Source organism: Chiloscyllium punctatum, chromosome 39 (assembly GCF_047496795.1).
Source record: "Chiloscyllium punctatum isolate Juve2018m chromosome 39, sChiPun1.3, whole genome shotgun sequence".
NCBI classification, from domain to species: Eukaryota; Metazoa; Chordata; class Chondrichthyes; order Orectolobiformes; family Hemiscylliidae; genus Chiloscyllium; species Chiloscyllium punctatum.
The window spans coordinates 22,985,029-23,002,659 of record NC_092777.1 but is presented as its reverse complement, the minus strand read 5'-3'; the positions used below and the strand labels follow the sequence as shown (position 1 = coordinate 23,002,659).

Here is a 17,631-nt window from a genome sequence, read left to right as displayed (position 1 = left end):
CTTGTTTCAACGCTGAAATCTGTAGAACAACATATTCACACTGAAATGGAAAGATGTACTTGAAAGTGATTCTGACAGATGCCTTATCGATTACAATTTTTAACATGGCAACTCAGGTACTGGAAGCATTCGGCCAAACATCAAGGTACTAACTTTTGGTATCTTGACATTCCCAGAACTGTGCAATTCTTTGCATAATGGTGACTCTGATTAGGGATGTGAATCGTTTTTTATTAAAGTTTCCTTGATCCATAGCGCTCAACATTTGTTGATGTTATTACATGAAAATAACATCCTGGGGAAAGATTTTTATGACTTAGCATGTATGTTATTATAGGAATCCTCTGAAATAAGGTTGAAGATTAGATTCATGACATGACAGCTATTTTAATAAAGCAGAATCTTAGCAGGATAGGAGAAGTGCATTGTTCCTTCTTCTCATCTTTAGTTAGCACTGGTTCTGTCCATTTACCTTATTATCATCCATGACAGTGTTAAGAGATTCAATCCACATAGGATCAATGTCACCATCGAGCACAATCCATTTCGGACCATCATGAGTTACGTTTGCCAGATCACGCATGATACATGAGAAGAGCCCTAAGGAATGAACACACAAACAGGCTGTCCTTGTTTGACACACAGAATGCAGAGCGAGGTCTTAGATAACATCAAGAACCTCTGAACTTGAATCCTCTTGCTCCATTCAGCAATATTAATATTCATGTTCTTCTCTTCAAATGAAAATAGTAATAAGCAATGTTGTGGATTATGGCTACAAATGACAGCAGCTCTCCAAATAACTTGTCTAAGTAACTGTGTATTCTGTTACATGCCATGACCAGATATAACACTTAAGGTATGCAAGTGGATCAATTAAAGTCATGAGCAACACAATCAACCTGTCAAATAGAGTCTTGCCTAGAATACAAGAACTTTAAATATTGAGCTGTCCAAAGGCTTGCTGTATAGTCACTCAACAAATCAAACTGGCAGTGAATTAATTCTAACTTATCCCACTCCGCAATCTGTTTTCTGTAATCATTACATACCATCCTTCCACTCTCTGGTTGCTGGGTTGATGATTCCAAAGAGTTCATCATTAGTAACAGCCTTAGGATTAAGATCAGCCCAGACTGGTCGGCGTTTCATATTCTGGTAAGTCTTATATAAGGATTTCATGACCTGTGACTTGCCTGTTCCAGCATTGCCCACAACAAAGACAGAGTGTCTCACTTCGAGCATCTCTTCTAACTGGACAACCTGTAATAATAGGAAAAGCAATTCAGAGCCAAATTGAAAAACAGAACAACAGTAATAGTCCAGTCAGCCCATCAAACCCATTCTGCAATTCAGTATGATCGTGGCTGATTGAACACTTCAATGCCTTTTACTCATCCCATCCACATAACTCTGTAGGCCATTGGTAGTGAGAAATCTATCGCTCTTTACCTTAAGCATACTCAAAGACTGAGCCTCCATAGTACTCTGTGGTAGAGAATTTCAAAGCTTCACAATGTTCTGAGTACAATAATTTCTCATCTTGAACCTAACTAGCAACCTCTTACTTATAAATTGTGTTCCTTGATTCCAGATTCTCCACAAGGGGAAACATCTGACCTGTATAAACGCTGTCTATCCCTTTAAGAGCTTTGCAGGTACAAGCACCTGTCATTCTTCAAACTTCTGGAGCTTACAGGCCCAGTTTGCCCAATTTCTCTTCACAGGGTGCTCCTACCATCCGGGGAATAAGTCTGATAAACTTTTGTTGCCCTCCCTCTATGGCAATAATACTTTTCCTGAGATTAGGAAACTAAAAGTGCACACAGTACTCCAGGTGGGGTCTAACCAATCATACAAATAAAAAAGGACTTCAATAGACTTGTACTCAAACCCTCATTCAATAAGGGCTAACAGTTCATTCCCTTTGCTGCACCTGCAACAAGGACACCAAAGTCCCTTTGTACATCGACACTTTCCAATCTCTTATTATTTAAAAATATTCTGCACATTTATTTCTCCAAGCAAAGTGGATAACCTTACAATTTCCATATTACATTCCAAATCTTGCACTTATATAATGAATAATCACATCCTGATTAGTTTTACAGTCCTGTCACTTCTGTTAGACAGCAGCAGTCAATTGACTCATAGGAAGACCCCAACAGGGCATGAGAATGAATGGTCCCTTATTCTGAGTTTGTGTAGCTGGCCAGATATCTGGTATGAGTGTATGCTTTTATTCACATCTGACTGATTATTTTAAACTAATCATGAAGGCAAGAACCCAATGTGAAATACAGAAGCAGCTGACCATAATTTAAAATGTAGCCATACTGGCACTTCTGCCTGAATGAAAAATGCCATTTTGTGCACATCAATTCAAAGATAAGTGTAAATCAAGCACATTATCGCCAGAAAGTTTAAAATCAATACCAGAAATCTTTCATACTAGTTGAGTTTCTATAAAGAGCTGTGTGACTTGCATCACAAGAGATGCACACGAGCAATCAGTTGAATTTCAGTAAACACAAACTAGCATACAAGAAATACCTTGTCATCTTCACAGAATGTCTGATGGCACTTCTCAACAAATTATATATTTTCTGGACTACATACTGTTTCTATGGGCTAAAGGGCTATGAATGCAATGACCCACAATCAGCAAATCAGATGAATGTCCAGTTATATTTTGTGGTGATAGTAACTTGGAGATGAATGCTTCCCAGGAAAACATCACACTCCCCATCTAAATGGCACCATGGGATCTTGACCATCCACTTGCACTGCTGGAACTGGAGGGTCGTGTCCCAATTTAAAGACTTGTCCTAAAACACTTCAAATAATGCAACAGTTGAGTAGTAAGGTGCTGTAATATTGTGTGTTCAAGTTCTCGAGTGGGATTAGAACCAAAATCCACAAGGATTCAGCAGATAGAGTACTACTGAAATTAAAGCAAACAATGTATAGCACTTGAACGTGAGACATTTTATTCAAGAGTGACTGGTGAAGGCTTTCATCGTTGCCTCTGTAAAGCATTTCCCAAACTTTTTTTGAATACCTAACCTTGAACTGGATGTGGGAATTGGGAGCAAGGCCAGCAGGTTTGGCCTACAATCCTTGAGATGGGTACTGGTGAACCAGCATCTTGAACTGGTTGCAGTCCCTGTAGTGTAGTACATCCATAGTGCTGACAGGAAGGAGTCTCAGATTTTGACTCAACACTGAAGAAACAAGTGCTGCAAGTCCAAGCCAAGATGGTGTGTAGCTTGAAGGGGAATTTGCAGATGGCAGTGTTCTGATGCAACTGTTGCCCTTGTCCTTCGACATAGTAAAGGGTGTTGGTTTCAGAAGTCCTGTTGGAGGAGTGTGGGTAAGTTGTGGCATTACACTTTGTTGACACACTATTGCATCATGGGTAGAGAGAGTAGAAGTTTCAGATAATGAATGGAGTGCCAATCAGATGGGATGATTTGTTCTGGACAGTGTTAGGACCAGGTTCAGGGGGTGACTTGGCTCTCTTTTTTTCTACCTCGATGGTCGTCCCAAGAAAGGTTTAAACTTCTTTTCATCATTCAATTGTAATTATATGACTGGTACAGTTCAGTTCTTCTCCATGGAAAGTCCCAGGGTATGGAGGTTGGGGATTCAGAGCAGTTTAATTCAGCTAGAGGAAGAATCTACTGTGGAAAACAAAAACTCATTGTGAAAGAGATTAAACTTAGAGATTAAATGTTGCCAGGCTAAGAAAAGAACAGAATTAAACCCCCACGAGCTAAGAATCGCCTTGGATTGATTTTCGGAAAGTGTATCTGTGAAGTCTGTTTTTAGTTATGTTAAGAGGAGAATGTTCAGTTTCATGGTTTAAACTATAAGTTGCTGCAAAGATACTGTTTAGTCAATAGTATTTCTTGTGTTTTCATACAGTTTTCATGATGAAATGATGTCATGTCATTCTTTCAGCTATTGACTGGGAATGTGAATGCTCAGTTGAAAGTTGTCAGACTCTGGAAATTGTAACAGCAAGCACAGCATTACTTCAAACTTTGCAGTCTGCACAAACTTTGGCAGTACAGTAACTTCTGATGAAGTCAAAGGTAGACTTCCAAAACACATCAGATGATGGAATGGTTGGACAGATGAAATGTAATGCTGAAAAACATGAAATGATATATTTTGGGAAGAAGAATGAGGAGGGGATGAAAGAGGAACCTGGGATATGGGTATACAATTCAGGTGTCAACAATTTGTTGGAAGTGGCAGAGTGGGTTGTGAGCATGGTTAATCAGGTAAACTGGATTCTGAATGTAATACATAGATAGATGCATAGACTCTTACATGGCAAACACTGATTTAGCTTTAACTGAATTATGGCATCTTGCACTGAGCACCAGACTTTAGAAAGAAAGTGAAGGCGTTAGAGAAGAAACAGAAAGACCTTTCAAGACTGACTCAAGGGGTAAAGGACTTCAACTCCAAGCGTAGATTCGAGAAGCTGGGGCTACTTTACTTAAAAACGACAAGTTTGAAGGTGATTTGACTGGAGTGCTCAAAGTCATAAAAGGTGTCAACAAATTAGAGAGAGAGAAAACTGTTTCCACTGGTGAAAGGGTCAAGAGCCAGAAGCTACCAATTTGAGGTAATTGACAAAAGAATCCAAAGCAGTTCGAGGAGAAATATTGTTATACCTTGAACTTAAGATTTGGAAAGCACTGCTCTAGTGTGTGTGGGTGACAAACTCAAACATGGTTTTGAAAAAGATGTTGGATAATTATTTGAAGAGAAAAATCTGCAAGAGTTCAGGGAACTGGGACTAGCTCAGTTCCTCTTCCAGTAAGCCAGCAAGGATACGAAAGGCCAAATAGCCTCTCTCTGCATTGCAATTGTTCTAACAGCACAATATTGTTCAGGCATCAGAACTTCACCGGCTGGCTGGGAAAGACCTTTATCGGGAAGGTCCCCAGTTGTCTATAACGCAATGGAATGCCTTTCCCAGAATCAAGATCCTGGATCAGGAATCATATATATGGAGAGCAGCACTGTGGGGGAGGTGGGAAGGACGTGATGGCCTCAAAATGAACACTCACTCAAGTCCCAGGATCACAGGGCAATTGAGACCACAGGTAAGTAATGGAGGCTACAGTTCAGGGACAGGATTTTGGGAGGTTAGGGGAGGGGGAATCTGAGGTTGCAGAGAGAGAAAGGGAGGTCTGGGGCAGCAAAGGCATGGTGATTAGCTAGCAGCTGAATTTAGTCATTTCCCAAAGCCCAGTTCCTCTTTTAGGCACGGAGTGCCTTGGATCACAGGATTCTCTCGCTCCCTGTCCCAGATACAACAGACAGGCCACGTGATTGTAGATGTCATTCACATTGCATGCTAATATGCCCTGCTACAGCTGGGTTAATACCAGCAGTGTTGCCCTTAAGGAGCCATTAACTCTGATGGAGGCTGCAAGGCAGCAGGATTCAGCTACATCGCCTCCCTGAATGACCTTCTCACCTCCAAGGTTGCCAGAGAAATTAGAGAATTCCATTCTATTGTGTAAATTGAATTGAAATTCCCCATGGCGATGCTTGTTGAGCCTCACCAAGCCTCTGGAGTTTTAGCAATTTTCCCACAACAGCACTGTTCAAGAGTTATCTTCCTTTTCATTCTTTGAAATGTTGCTATTTCTGAGAAGGCCTGGGTTTTTCTCAATATGTCACCAACTTACGGAGAACATATATTATAGAAATCAGGTTGAGGTGTGGATGGTACTTGCTAGCAGGTACTCTGTAGTTCTTGCCTGGCCTTCTAGGCTACCAGGAAGAAATTATATATTTTTTTAAATTCAGAATTTCCAATTTGCATAGAGCAATCAATCACTATTTACTCAACCCTTCAATTTTCAAATCCCTATCCACCACCTTAACAATACTGAATGCCAGGAGTGAAAGGTGTTTCTGACAAGCAGCATTACAGAGCCATTAATGGAGGGAAATACATCAGATGATGTATTGGTGTCATTAAATTACCATTTGAATAACCCACATCAAGTCCCACTCACTCATCACTCTTGTCCTTGTTGACTTGAAACTGGCTCCTGCTTCTCGCTGTGCCTAAGATATTCCTCTGACTTTTTCAATCCCTTCTTGGTCTCACCCTTTCATTTACTGTAATCTCTTCCAACCCCCGAACCCCCGAGAAGTCTCTGCTCCTGCTACTCAGGCCTCAATTATGTTGATTTACTCCACCATGGGTAGCCTCACCTTCAGCAGCATAGATGCCAGAATTGCTTGCCTGAAGCCCTCCTGCATCCTCCTGCCCTTTTCACCAAACTTCTGATCATCCATTAACTCCCTCTTTTAGTATGGGACCGTTGCAGTTCTCCCTGTATTCAATGAGATCTAACCTTGCTCACCAGTCTCCTCTGGGGAACCTTGTTGAATGTCTTATTGAAGTCCATATAGATCACTTCACATAGATCTTCCCTCATCAGTCTTCTTTGTTACGTCTTCAAAAAACTCAATCAAGCTTGTGAGATATGATTTCCCACTCGCAAAGCTATGTTGACTATTCCTAATCAGTCCTTGCCTTTCCAAATACATGTACATCCTGTCCCTCAGGATTCCCTCCAAAAACTTGCCCACCACCGACGTCAGGCTCACTGGTCTATAGTTCCCTGGCTTGTCCTTATCACCCTTCTTAAACAATGGCACCGCGTTAGCCAACCTCCAGTCTTCCGGCACCTCACCTGTGACTATCCATGATACATATATCTCAGCAAGAGGCCCAGCAATCACTTCTCTAGCTTCCCACAGAATTCTAGGGTACACCTGATCAAGTCCTGGGGATTTATCCACCTTTAACCATTTCAAGACATCCAGCACTTCCTCCTCTGTTATCTGGACATTTTCAAGATGTCTCCGTCTATTTCCCTACATTCTATATTTTCAATGTCCTTTTCCACAGTAAATACTGATACAAAATACTCATTTAGTATCTCACCCATTTTCTGTGGCTGCGCACAAAGGCTGCCTTGCTAATCTTTGAGGGACCCTATTCTCTCCCTTAATGTATTTGTAAAAACCCTTTGGATTCTCCTTAACTCTACTTGCCAAATCTCATGTCCCCTTTTTGTCCTCCCGATTTCCCTCTTAAGTATACTCCTACTTCCTTTATACTCTAAGGATTCACTCGATCTGTCCTGTCTATACCTGACATAGGCTTCCTTCTTTTTTCTTAACCAAACCCTCAATTTCTTTAGTTATCCAGCATTCCCTATACCTACCAGCCTTTCCTTTCACCCTGACAGGAATATACTTTCTCTGGATTCTTGTTATCTCATTTCTGAAGGCTTCCCATTTTCCAGCCATCCCTTTACCTGCAAACATCTGCCTCCAATCAGCTTTTGAAAGTTCTTGCCTAATACCGTCAAAACTGGCCTTTCTCCAATTTAGAACTTCAACTTTTAGATCTGGTCTATCCTTTTCCATCACTATTTTAAATTTAGTAGAATTCTTAGAGTCGTAGAGACGTACAGAACGGAAACAGACCCTTCGCTCCAATTGTCCATGCCGACCAGATATTCTAAACTAGTCCCATTTGCCAGCACTTGGCCCATATCCCTCTAAACTCTTCCTATTCATATACCCATCTAGACAACTTTTAAATATTATAATTGTACATGCCCCCACCACTCCCACTGGCAGCTCATTCTGTGCACACACCACCTTCTGCTTGTAAAAGTTGCCCCTCTAGTTCTGGACTCCCCCACCCCAGGGCAAAGACTTTGTCTATTTACCCTATCCATGCTCCTCATGATTTTATAAACTTCTATAAGGTCACCCCTCAGACTCTGACACTCCAGGAAGAACAACCTCTCACTATAGTTCAAACCCTCCAAGACCAGCAACATCCTTGTAAATCTTTTTGGAACCCTTTCAAGTTTCACAACATTGCAGGCAGCCATGTTGTTGGGAGCCTGGAGTCACATAAGATCAGATCAGGTAAGGACAACAGATCTCCTTCCTGAAAGGACATGAGTGAACCAGATAAGTTTTTACACCAATCAAGAGTGGTTATATGGTTGCCATTGGGTCAGCTCTCTCGTCCATGTTTTATTGAATTCAGATTTCACCATCTTCCACAGTGGGAAAGCACCTGTTTTTGACCATTTGGTATCCAAAAGTGCTCAACAATCAATGAAGGAGTTTTAAATGAAACCATTGTTGTAACTTAGGAATTATAGCAGCCAAACTGCATGTAGGACACCAACACAAACAGCAATGTGATAATTTGTTTTTGTGATGTTAATTTTGCGTAAATATTAGCCAAGACACGAGGAATGACTCAAAACAAAAAAAAACCCAAAGAAATATGAATGCTGGAAATCTGAAGCAAAAACAGAAATTGCTAGAGAAATTCTTCAGGTTTGGCAGCACTTATGGAGAGAAAGCAGGGTTAACATTTCAAGTCCAGTGACCCTTCGTCAGACCCATGTTTCCTCCTGAAGTTAGTGACTGAGGCACATTGTTGATAAAACAGAATAAACCCCTGCAACTTGGCTGAATGGGATGCTCTTATTTGGTGGCTAAGATGGAAATAGTTCTATTCCTCAACACAAACATCCATCATATCAAGGAGCAGGAGAATCGATGTTTCGGGCATAAGCCCTTCATCCATAATATCAAGCCAATTTCAGCCTTATCTGAGAGATAGGGTGTTCTGGAGTAGATGAACTGTGTATGACATTGCATGGTTAATTAGGTGGGGAAGACAGTTTTTTATCATCATTTTTACATGTAGGCATGGAAATCCAAAGCTATGTTGCGGAGACAGGATCATCATAGTCAGGCACATCAATCACTATCAGTCTGACCTGCTTTCAAGGCATACAATAGGTGAGCACTTTGGTGATAGTGACCATAATTCAGTTATTTTTGCAACAGCAATGGGCAGGGATAGGTATATACCGCTGGGAAAGAGGTTTAGCTGGGGGAAAGGCAATTAGATGCGATTAGGCAAGATTAAGGATGCATAGGATGGGGAAGGAAACTGCAGGGGATGGACACACTTGAAATGTGGAGCTTATTCAAGGAACAGCTACTGCGGGTCCTTGATAGGTATATACCTATCAGGCAGGGAGGTATTTGTCGATAGAGGAAGCCACGGTTTACTAAACAAGTTGAACCTCTTGTCAAGAGGAAGAAGGTGGCTTATATGAGGATGAGGAGTGAAGGGGGCTGGGGGCTTGTTAAGGGGCTTGAGAGTTATAAGTTAGCCAGAAAAGATCAAAAGAGGGGGCTAGGAAGAGCCAGGAGGGGACATGAGAAGTGGATAGGGGGAAAGAAAATCCTAAGACCTTCTATCGGTATATCAGGAATAAAAGAATGACTAGAATAAGATTAGAGCCAATCAAAGATAGTAGTGGGAAGTTGTGTGTGGAATCTGAGGACATGGGGAAGCACTTAATGAATACTTTGCATCAGTATTCACACTGGAAAAGAGCAATGTTAGTGAGAATATGGAGATATAGGCTACAAGATTAGATGGGATTGTAGTTGACAAAGAGGAGGTTTTAGCAATTTTGGAAGATCTGAAAATAGATAAGACCCCTGGGCTGGATGGGACTTATCCTCAGATCCTCTGGAAAGCCAGGGAGGAGATTGCATAGCCTTTGGCTTCAACCTTTATGTCATTCATTATCGACTGGGGTAGTGCCAGAAGACTGGAGGATAGCAAATGTTGTTCCCTTGTTTAAGAAGGGGAGTCGGAACAACCCTGGTAATTATAGGCCAGTGAGCCTTACTTTAGTTGTGGATAAGATGTTGGAAAAGGTTATAAGGGATAGTATTTATAATCATCTGGAAAGGGGTAATTTGATTAGGGATAGTCAACACGGTTTTGCGAAGGATAGGTCGTGCCTCACTAATCTGATTGAGGTGACAAAACAGGTGGATGAAGGTAAAGTATTTGGTGTGGTTTATATGTACTTCAGTAAGGCGTATGATAAGGTTCCACAAGGCAGGCTATTACACAAAACACAGTTTCAGGATTGAGGGTGATTTTGCGGTTTGGATCAGAAATTGGCTAGCTGAAAGAAGGCAGAGGATGGTAGTTGATGGGAAATGTTCAACCTGGAGCTCAGTTACCAGTGGTGTGCCACAAGGATCTGTTTTGGAGCCACTGCTGTTTGTGATTTTTATAAATGATCTGGATGCGGGCATCAAAGGATGGGTTAGTAAATTTGCAGATGACACTAAGGTAGGCAGAGTTGTGGATAGTGCCGAAGGATGTTGTGTGTTACACAGAGACATAAATAAGATGCAGAGCTGGGCTGAGAAGTAGCAAATGGAGTACAATGTGGAAAAGTGTGAGGTAGTTAATTTCGGAAGAAGTAACAGGAATGTAGAGTACTGGGCTAATGGTAAAGTTCTTGGCAGTGTAGATGAACAGAGAGATCTTGGTGTCCTGGTGCATAAATCCCTGAAAGCTGCCACCTAAGTTAATAGGGTTGTTAAGAAGGCATATGGTGTGTTGGCATTTTTTGGTAGAGAGATTGAGTTTCAGAGCCACGAGGTCATGCTTCAGCTGTACAAGACACTGGTGAGGCTACTCCTAGAGTATTGTGTGCAGTTCTGGTCACCGCATTATAGGAAGGATGTGGAAGCTTTGGAAAGAGTTCAGAGGAGATTTACTAGGATGTTGCCTAGTATGGAAGGAAGGTCTTACGAGGAAAGGCTGAGGGAACTGAGGTGACTTAATCGAGATGTATCAGATAAACAAAGAGTTAGATAGGGTGGACAGTGAGAGCCTTTTACCTTGGATGATGAAGGCTAACACGAGGGGACATAGCTTTAAATTGAGGAGTGTAGATTTAGGACAGATATTAGGGGTCGTTACTTCAGTCAGAGAGTAATAGGGGCATGGAACAGCCTGCCTGCAACAGTAGCAGACTCGCCGACGTTAAGGGCATTTAAATAGGCATTGGACATACATATGGATAATAATAGAATGGTATGGGTTAGATGGGCATCAGTTTAGTTTCACAGATCGGCGCAACATTGAGGGCTGAAGGGCCTGTACTGTGCTGTAATGTTCTATGATAATATCCTAACTCTCAACATCATCCATTCCTGATTAATGAACTTTCAAGCACTAACTTCAGTTGAAAATAATGAAAGTCATGACAAAATACAGATACCAAGCATTCTGTTACTCACTTTCAAGATAAAGTTGTCCTCAGCCTGCAATTTAAGGTCCAGGATAGACTGCTTCACAAGACTTTCAAAGGGAAGGTCTCTCTTCCTGGGTACATCCAGTGCTGGGAAAAGATCACTGATCAGGCCCATGAAAATCGGCATGTCATCGGTGACTATCTTTGGAATGTTGAAGTCTCGAAGAGCACGCATCAGGACTTGGTCTTCAGGGCGGCCTGGGTCACCTCTCTTCAGTGAACCAGCTACAACCAGTACTGATTTGATTGCTCGAAGTCCCCAGTCATAGTGATCCTAGGGAAGGACAATTACTCAAAAATACACACTTTGGTAAAAATACACATAGATTCCCAAAGGCATGGGTCAATGGTAACGATTGCCCTGCTTGAGAATTGATTAATTGCAAATTATTAACATAGATTATAAATAGCTCAAACCCCAGCACTAATTCTTGGACTACTCCGTGATTGCCAAATTGAAAACACCCCATTTCTGCCCATTTTCTGCTTCTTGATTGGTAACCAGTTCTCTACCCATGCCGATATATTACATCAATTCTATAATAGCTGATTGGGGCTCTTAACCTTTTGCATAGCCCCTTACTGAGTGCCATTTTGAAATTCAGATGTACTACATAACTAATCCCTTCATCTCCCTAACAAGTTAGATTCTCTGGTTGCCAATAACAACAGCATTATAGGATAGTGATAAGCTTCTAATCTGAAGGTTTGTTTGAAACTGTTTAATCATCTGAAAATTCTGGACAAAGTTTACGGCTGTAATACTTTGATGATTTTATACATATCAGTCTATTTAAAAACATCACAGAATGGCTATGATGACAGCAAATTTGCCCAAGGATAACTGGTTCAGTCCTATTATTTTAGCGACGTGATTCATCAGTTTACTCAAAGTCTTTATTTTATTAATGCCTTACTCAGAGAAGAGGAACAAACTCCATTAATTCATCAATGGACTCGCAACTGAGATCTCACAATTTCATCCCCTTCATCTGCTACAATTCTTGGGATGAATTTATAGGCTTTCAGCTTATACATTCCCTGTGTCGATGCTCTTATAATCATGAAAACCTTTGCTACTTTGTAATGTTACTTCACATAGCACCAAGCTTCACTGTCAAATTGTTGATTTTGTCAATAAATATTTACACTTGATTTCAGGAATTTTTTAAAGTGGTACTATTTCAGTAAAGCTAAAATCAATAAAAATAAATGTATACGTACGCATACTGATTTCTTGGGTGCGTGGGTGAGAGATTTGAGGGGGGAGTATGGATTGGGTAATCAATACCTGGTTTCATTAGTGTAAGGCTCTCTTTTCATTGTACATTTTACTATTCTGAGTGAGCAGTCAATCACATTCTTGTTAACGAAATAGGATCGAGGAGTATACGATCAGGGTAATACTCATTTTAACAACTGGGACAAATGGTATTTGGCTACAAAGAAATATCTCAGGTATTCAACATGAAAGGATGCTTAATGTAACAATTGATTTTTTTGAAGAAATCATTTTGTCGTGAAAATTCTTGACATTATGAAGGATTTCGTTCAGACACATTGAGTAAGCAAAGATGATCCTGACTCCTTCAAACTAATTAGCTGCAACATTTACATGGCAGTGATGTGCTAATGATTACAGGTCATGTGTGATGTCAGTCTGTATACCTGACCCTAAAGATTAGTGTGCATACTTTAATTATGCTTATATAAAGATAAGGTTCCTAATGACAAATGTTTCTATTAAGCAGCTGCAGCAGCCCTTGATAAGTTATACTGTCTTGAAATAAAGTATTTGAAATGCATTAAATGACAAAGTGATGCCCAAATGTAATTTACAGTTATCCATCTGTTTTAAGTGACAATCTTTAAAGCTTTCTGGAAATAAGTAAAACTGCAAAGCAACAAAACCAATGGAAAATGAAGACAGATTTCAAGAGAGATGATGAACAATAAAGATCTCTGAACATGTTAGAAAATCACTAGGTGTAGGCTATATTAATTTAGTGGTCAATTTCTAATCTGTGTAGTAGTGGGGGACTCCAATTCATCCTCTCTAATACGAGTCTTACTCATAATAATACTACTGTGACCAGACAGCCTATTGCAAGGAACAGTGAAAGCCTGTTTTATTCTTTATACCGTGAGTACTAATGAGATGCAAGACAAATGTTCTGAACAATTATCTTCACTCCGCCAACACATACATTCAAAGCACATCCAACAAGCTAAGGCCAGCATGTTGAAACTGATAGCAATCAATGGTAAAACGCCTAAAAAATGTAAGCTTTCATTAACTTTATCACACAATCCTTGGGACACCAGGTTATAGTCCAACAGGTTTAATTGGAAGCACACTAGCTTTCGGAGAGTCACTCCTTCATCAGGTGGTAGCACCTGATGAAAGAGTGACTCTCCGAAAGCTAGTGCTTCCAATTAAACCTGTTGGACTATAACCTGGTGTTGTGTGATTTTTAACTTTGTACACCCCAGTCCAACACTGGCATCTCCAAATCTTGGGACACCAGAGTAGCATTGCCCATTGTCTACTCCTAGCTAATAAGTGTCCTTCTCACCTGTTTTGAAAGCAGTTCTTTACAAAGTTGATACAGGGTGATGAACTTCCTGGCTAACAACCTCGCTTCAATGAACCCTTCTGCGACCAGCATAATTTCACAGATCAGCTCAAAGTCTGGCACCACCATAGCACAGGGTCTGCAATACAATCAGTCAGTGGATATAAACACACAATCCTTATCAAAACATGGAGGGCACATTATGGTAAGAGTGTAAATAGTTGTATTTCTTAGACAAATGTTTGAAAATGTGTAGTAGTTGAATTCCTTTTGCCTATGTCTTTCTTACATTCTCAAAGCACAGTTTATATCCTCCCTCACTCAGTATATGGTAGAGAAGTGATGACATTTCTGATTAATAATCCAGTAGTTGGTTAAATCCCACCATCTCCAGCTGAACACAATTGAAATTTAATTCATTAATAAATCTAAAATAAAAGGCCAAGTCAAAACTACTAAATGCTGATAAAAACCCATCTGGTGCATTAATAACCTGCAGAGAAGGAAACTGTTGTGTGTTTCCATTGGTCACACATGTACCAACCATGTATCAAGGTTTGGCAAAAACAACCATGTAGGCTGTTTCTTTGAAGATTAGACTGTATGGAGACAATAGGAATTGGGTGGTTATGTAGACACATTTGACCGGTACAATTACTACTAGCATCTCTCTATTCAATGTCACACTTGATTGTGATGTCCAGTAATTTGAGATATGTTCCGCAAAGTTCCATGTACGTCACATCACAATAGAAATCTGCATTCCTCACCTGGTCTGGCCCATATGTGATTCCAGATCAAAAATAATGTGGTAGAATCTGAACTGTCCCAATGAGCTATTCTGTTCTCAAACTGTTAGCACATTGCAGTCCATGCAGTGCAGATGCATCCCGTGATTCAAGAAAGTAGGTCAGCACTATGTTCCCAAAAGCAACTAGCAGCAGACATCAAATGCTGGTCTTGCCAACAAAGCTCACATACAGGAACGTAAAGCTTGAAGGTCTGTGTGTTGGAAGCAGTTCACAGAAGGGTGACTGGACTAATACCTGCAATGAGTGCAGAGGCTTGTGAGGAAAGACTAGACATGTATGCTCAGAAGGGACAATCTGAAATATCTAAGACCAGGGACTTGACCAGGTGGATGTGGAAAGGATATTTCCTCATGTGAGAGAATCCAGATCTAAGGGTCACTGTTTAAAAATAAGGGGTCACTCATTTAAGACAGATGAGGAGATTCACTTTTCCCAGAAGGTGGTGCACCTTTGGAACTCTCCTCCTTATAAAGATGATGGCAACAGATTCCACGCAAATAAACCAATCAGTACCCCCAGAAGTCAGAGTTGCTGTGACAACATGCACTTTTACAGGCATGTTGCAGTCGTGCACCATGGATCGTAGTGGCTGAGGCAATTATTTTATTTCAATCACATGGAATCCCTCACACTTTTACTATCTAGCACCAGGGTTTGTTGAATGATTTTGAGGTTGAATCTTAACATATCTGGCCAACCCACTTTCATTGGCCATCAACTCACAAGGTGGGACTTGAATAGAACAGCTTCAGGCTCAGGGATAGAATGGCAATATGTCCATATCACTTTTGTTTCTGCATAGGGTCCCTCCTGAAGAAGGAAATGCATTCCTGTGTGTTTTTGGTGACAAAATGTTCAACAAATTCTGTACAAATGTACTTTTTTTTATTTGCTCATGGGATGACTAAGCTAGCATTTATTGCCCATCCTAATTATCCAAAGGACAGTTAAGAGTCAACAACATTCCTTTTGGCCTGGAGTCACATATAGGCCAGACCAGATAAGGACATCAGTTTTCATTCCCTAAAGGACATTAACAAACCAGATGAGTTTTTGCATTGACACCAAGAGCATTCACTATCAGGCTAGCTTTATATCTAGACTTTTTATTGAATTGAAGTCTCACTATCCACTGTGGGGGCATTTGAACCCATTTCCCAACATATTAGCCAGGGTTCCTCGATTACTAGTTTTGGAGACATAACCATTAAGCCACTGCCTCCACTTTGTAATGAAGGGCAAGAAGAGGCCACTCAAGACCATGAGCCTGCTCCACCAGTTTCAGCAAGACCACGACTGATCTGATTACTCCACATTCCTGACTGTATCTGATAACCCTTCACCTCTCTGCTTATCCATCCCCCTTGGCCACCAAAATATCCAAGGTTTGCTTAGAGCAGATTGGTGCCAACAGTATGGAGTTCAGCCATTATTACTGCTGAGGTGGATTTGGGAACTGTTTCCTTGCCTTACCTGTGGCAGAGATTGTGGAACAGTGGTTCAGACCTGCCTTCAGGCAGACAATTGAAGAGTAATTGAGATACCGAATCTAAATGATCAGCTTCTTGCAGAAAACCTCTTCAATTATTTCATGATGTCTTTTACCACAGCTTTTGTGAGACAGCGGTATGGCCCATTGATTCATTCAATACTTAATTCCATATGGTATCACATAATCTTGGACTGAGCCATAGGGACAGGTTGAATAGGCTGGGGCTGTTTTCCTTGGAGCGTAGGAGGCTGAGGGGTGACCTTATAGAGGTTTATAAAATCATGAGGGGCCTGGACAGGATAAATAGACAAAGTCTTTTCCCTGGAGTGGGGGGAGTCCAAAACTAGAGGGCATAGCTTTAGGGTGAGAGGGCAAAGATATAAAAGGGACCTAAGGGGCAACGTTTTCAGGCAGAGGGTGGTGCGTGTATGGAATGAGCTGCCAGAGGAAGTGGTGGAGGCTGGTACAATTGCAACATTTAGCAAGGATCTGGATGGGTATATGAACAGGAAGGGTTTGGAGGGAAATGGGCCGGGTGCTGGCAGGTGGGACTAGATTGGGTTGGGATATCTGGTCGGCATGGACAAGTTGGACCAAAGGGCCTGTCTGTGCTATATATGACTCTAATTCCTGGTTGCTAAATGCCCACAATCGGATGGCAATGGATTAATTATTCCTAGTGACCTCACTGGGGATAGCGCAAAGGTGCACTCACCTGAAAAGAGCCTTCAAGTTCTCAGGAAGTTCTGTACGTCCTGCGTAACCAGGATTCATTGTGATAAAGATGCCAACCGATAGAGTTAGATTGATCTCTTCACCCATGAAGTTAAAGCGTTTCTTTTTGTCTCGGATTGCATCCTGAATGGATTTCACCTTTACAGACATCAACAGCAGACAAATCTGTCAAATTCTGATCACCAACAGACAGCACTGGTGTCAATTTTTGTATCTCATCTCCATGCAGAGAGGACATTAGTTTCGAGATGTACAACAGATTATGGTCAGGGTGCTGTATGTAATGCTTTAAAATGTCTGCTCCATGCTTACAACTTAGGTTTCCAGTTCCTTCTATATTAGAAATACTCGAGTAATAGTCAATTTTTTTTTGACTACCTTTTAAGGTTAAATTTGTGGGGTCAATTTTTACTTGGATACTACTTTTGAGTGGCTGAAATTCATGCCCATCAAATCTCATACCATATCATTAGCAGAAGCCCAATTGATCTCTAAAAGAATAAAGAAAAAAAAACACAACAAATTGCTGTGATTCTGGAAACCTGGAGTGGAGCGGGAAGGCCGACAAACTGACACAGAAATGTTGATCTGTTCCCTGTGAAGAACTAGGGTCGACTTTTATAGATACATCGGAAATTCCAGATAGTTTGGCCAAAAATAGGGGGTGGACCTTTAAATGAGATCGACCATTACTTGAGTATATATGGTAGTTCTGTTTACTTCTCTCAAAATCCATGCCCAGTGTTTAAAACAAGTGCAATGAGCATCCACAGTAATCAGAATCAAACAAACAATTT

The 17,631-nt window shown here is 40.9% G+C and overlaps 1 protein-coding gene across 2 annotated transcripts in view; it reads right to left on the bottom strand.

Annotated features, from left to right (window-relative positions):
* dnah9 (dynein, axonemal, heavy chain 9) overlaps window positions 1-17,631 on the bottom strand; it is a 507,475-nt gene that overhangs the window by 334,422 nt on the left and 155,422 nt on the right. For both annotated transcript variants that reach the window (XM_072558306.1, XM_072558307.1), the window contains exons 29-33: window positions 16,815-16,972; window positions 13,796-13,934; window positions 11,206-11,493; window positions 1,053-1,263; window positions 473-600 (exon numbers count right to left, since the gene is read on the bottom strand). In XM_072558306.1, coding sequence (XP_072414407.1) covers window positions 473-600; window positions 1,053-1,263; window positions 11,206-11,493; window positions 13,796-13,934; window positions 16,815-16,972 — 924 coding nt within the window. The remainder of the gene's footprint in view (window positions 1-472; window positions 601-1,052; window positions 1,264-11,205; window positions 11,494-13,795; window positions 13,935-16,814; window positions 16,973-17,631) is intronic.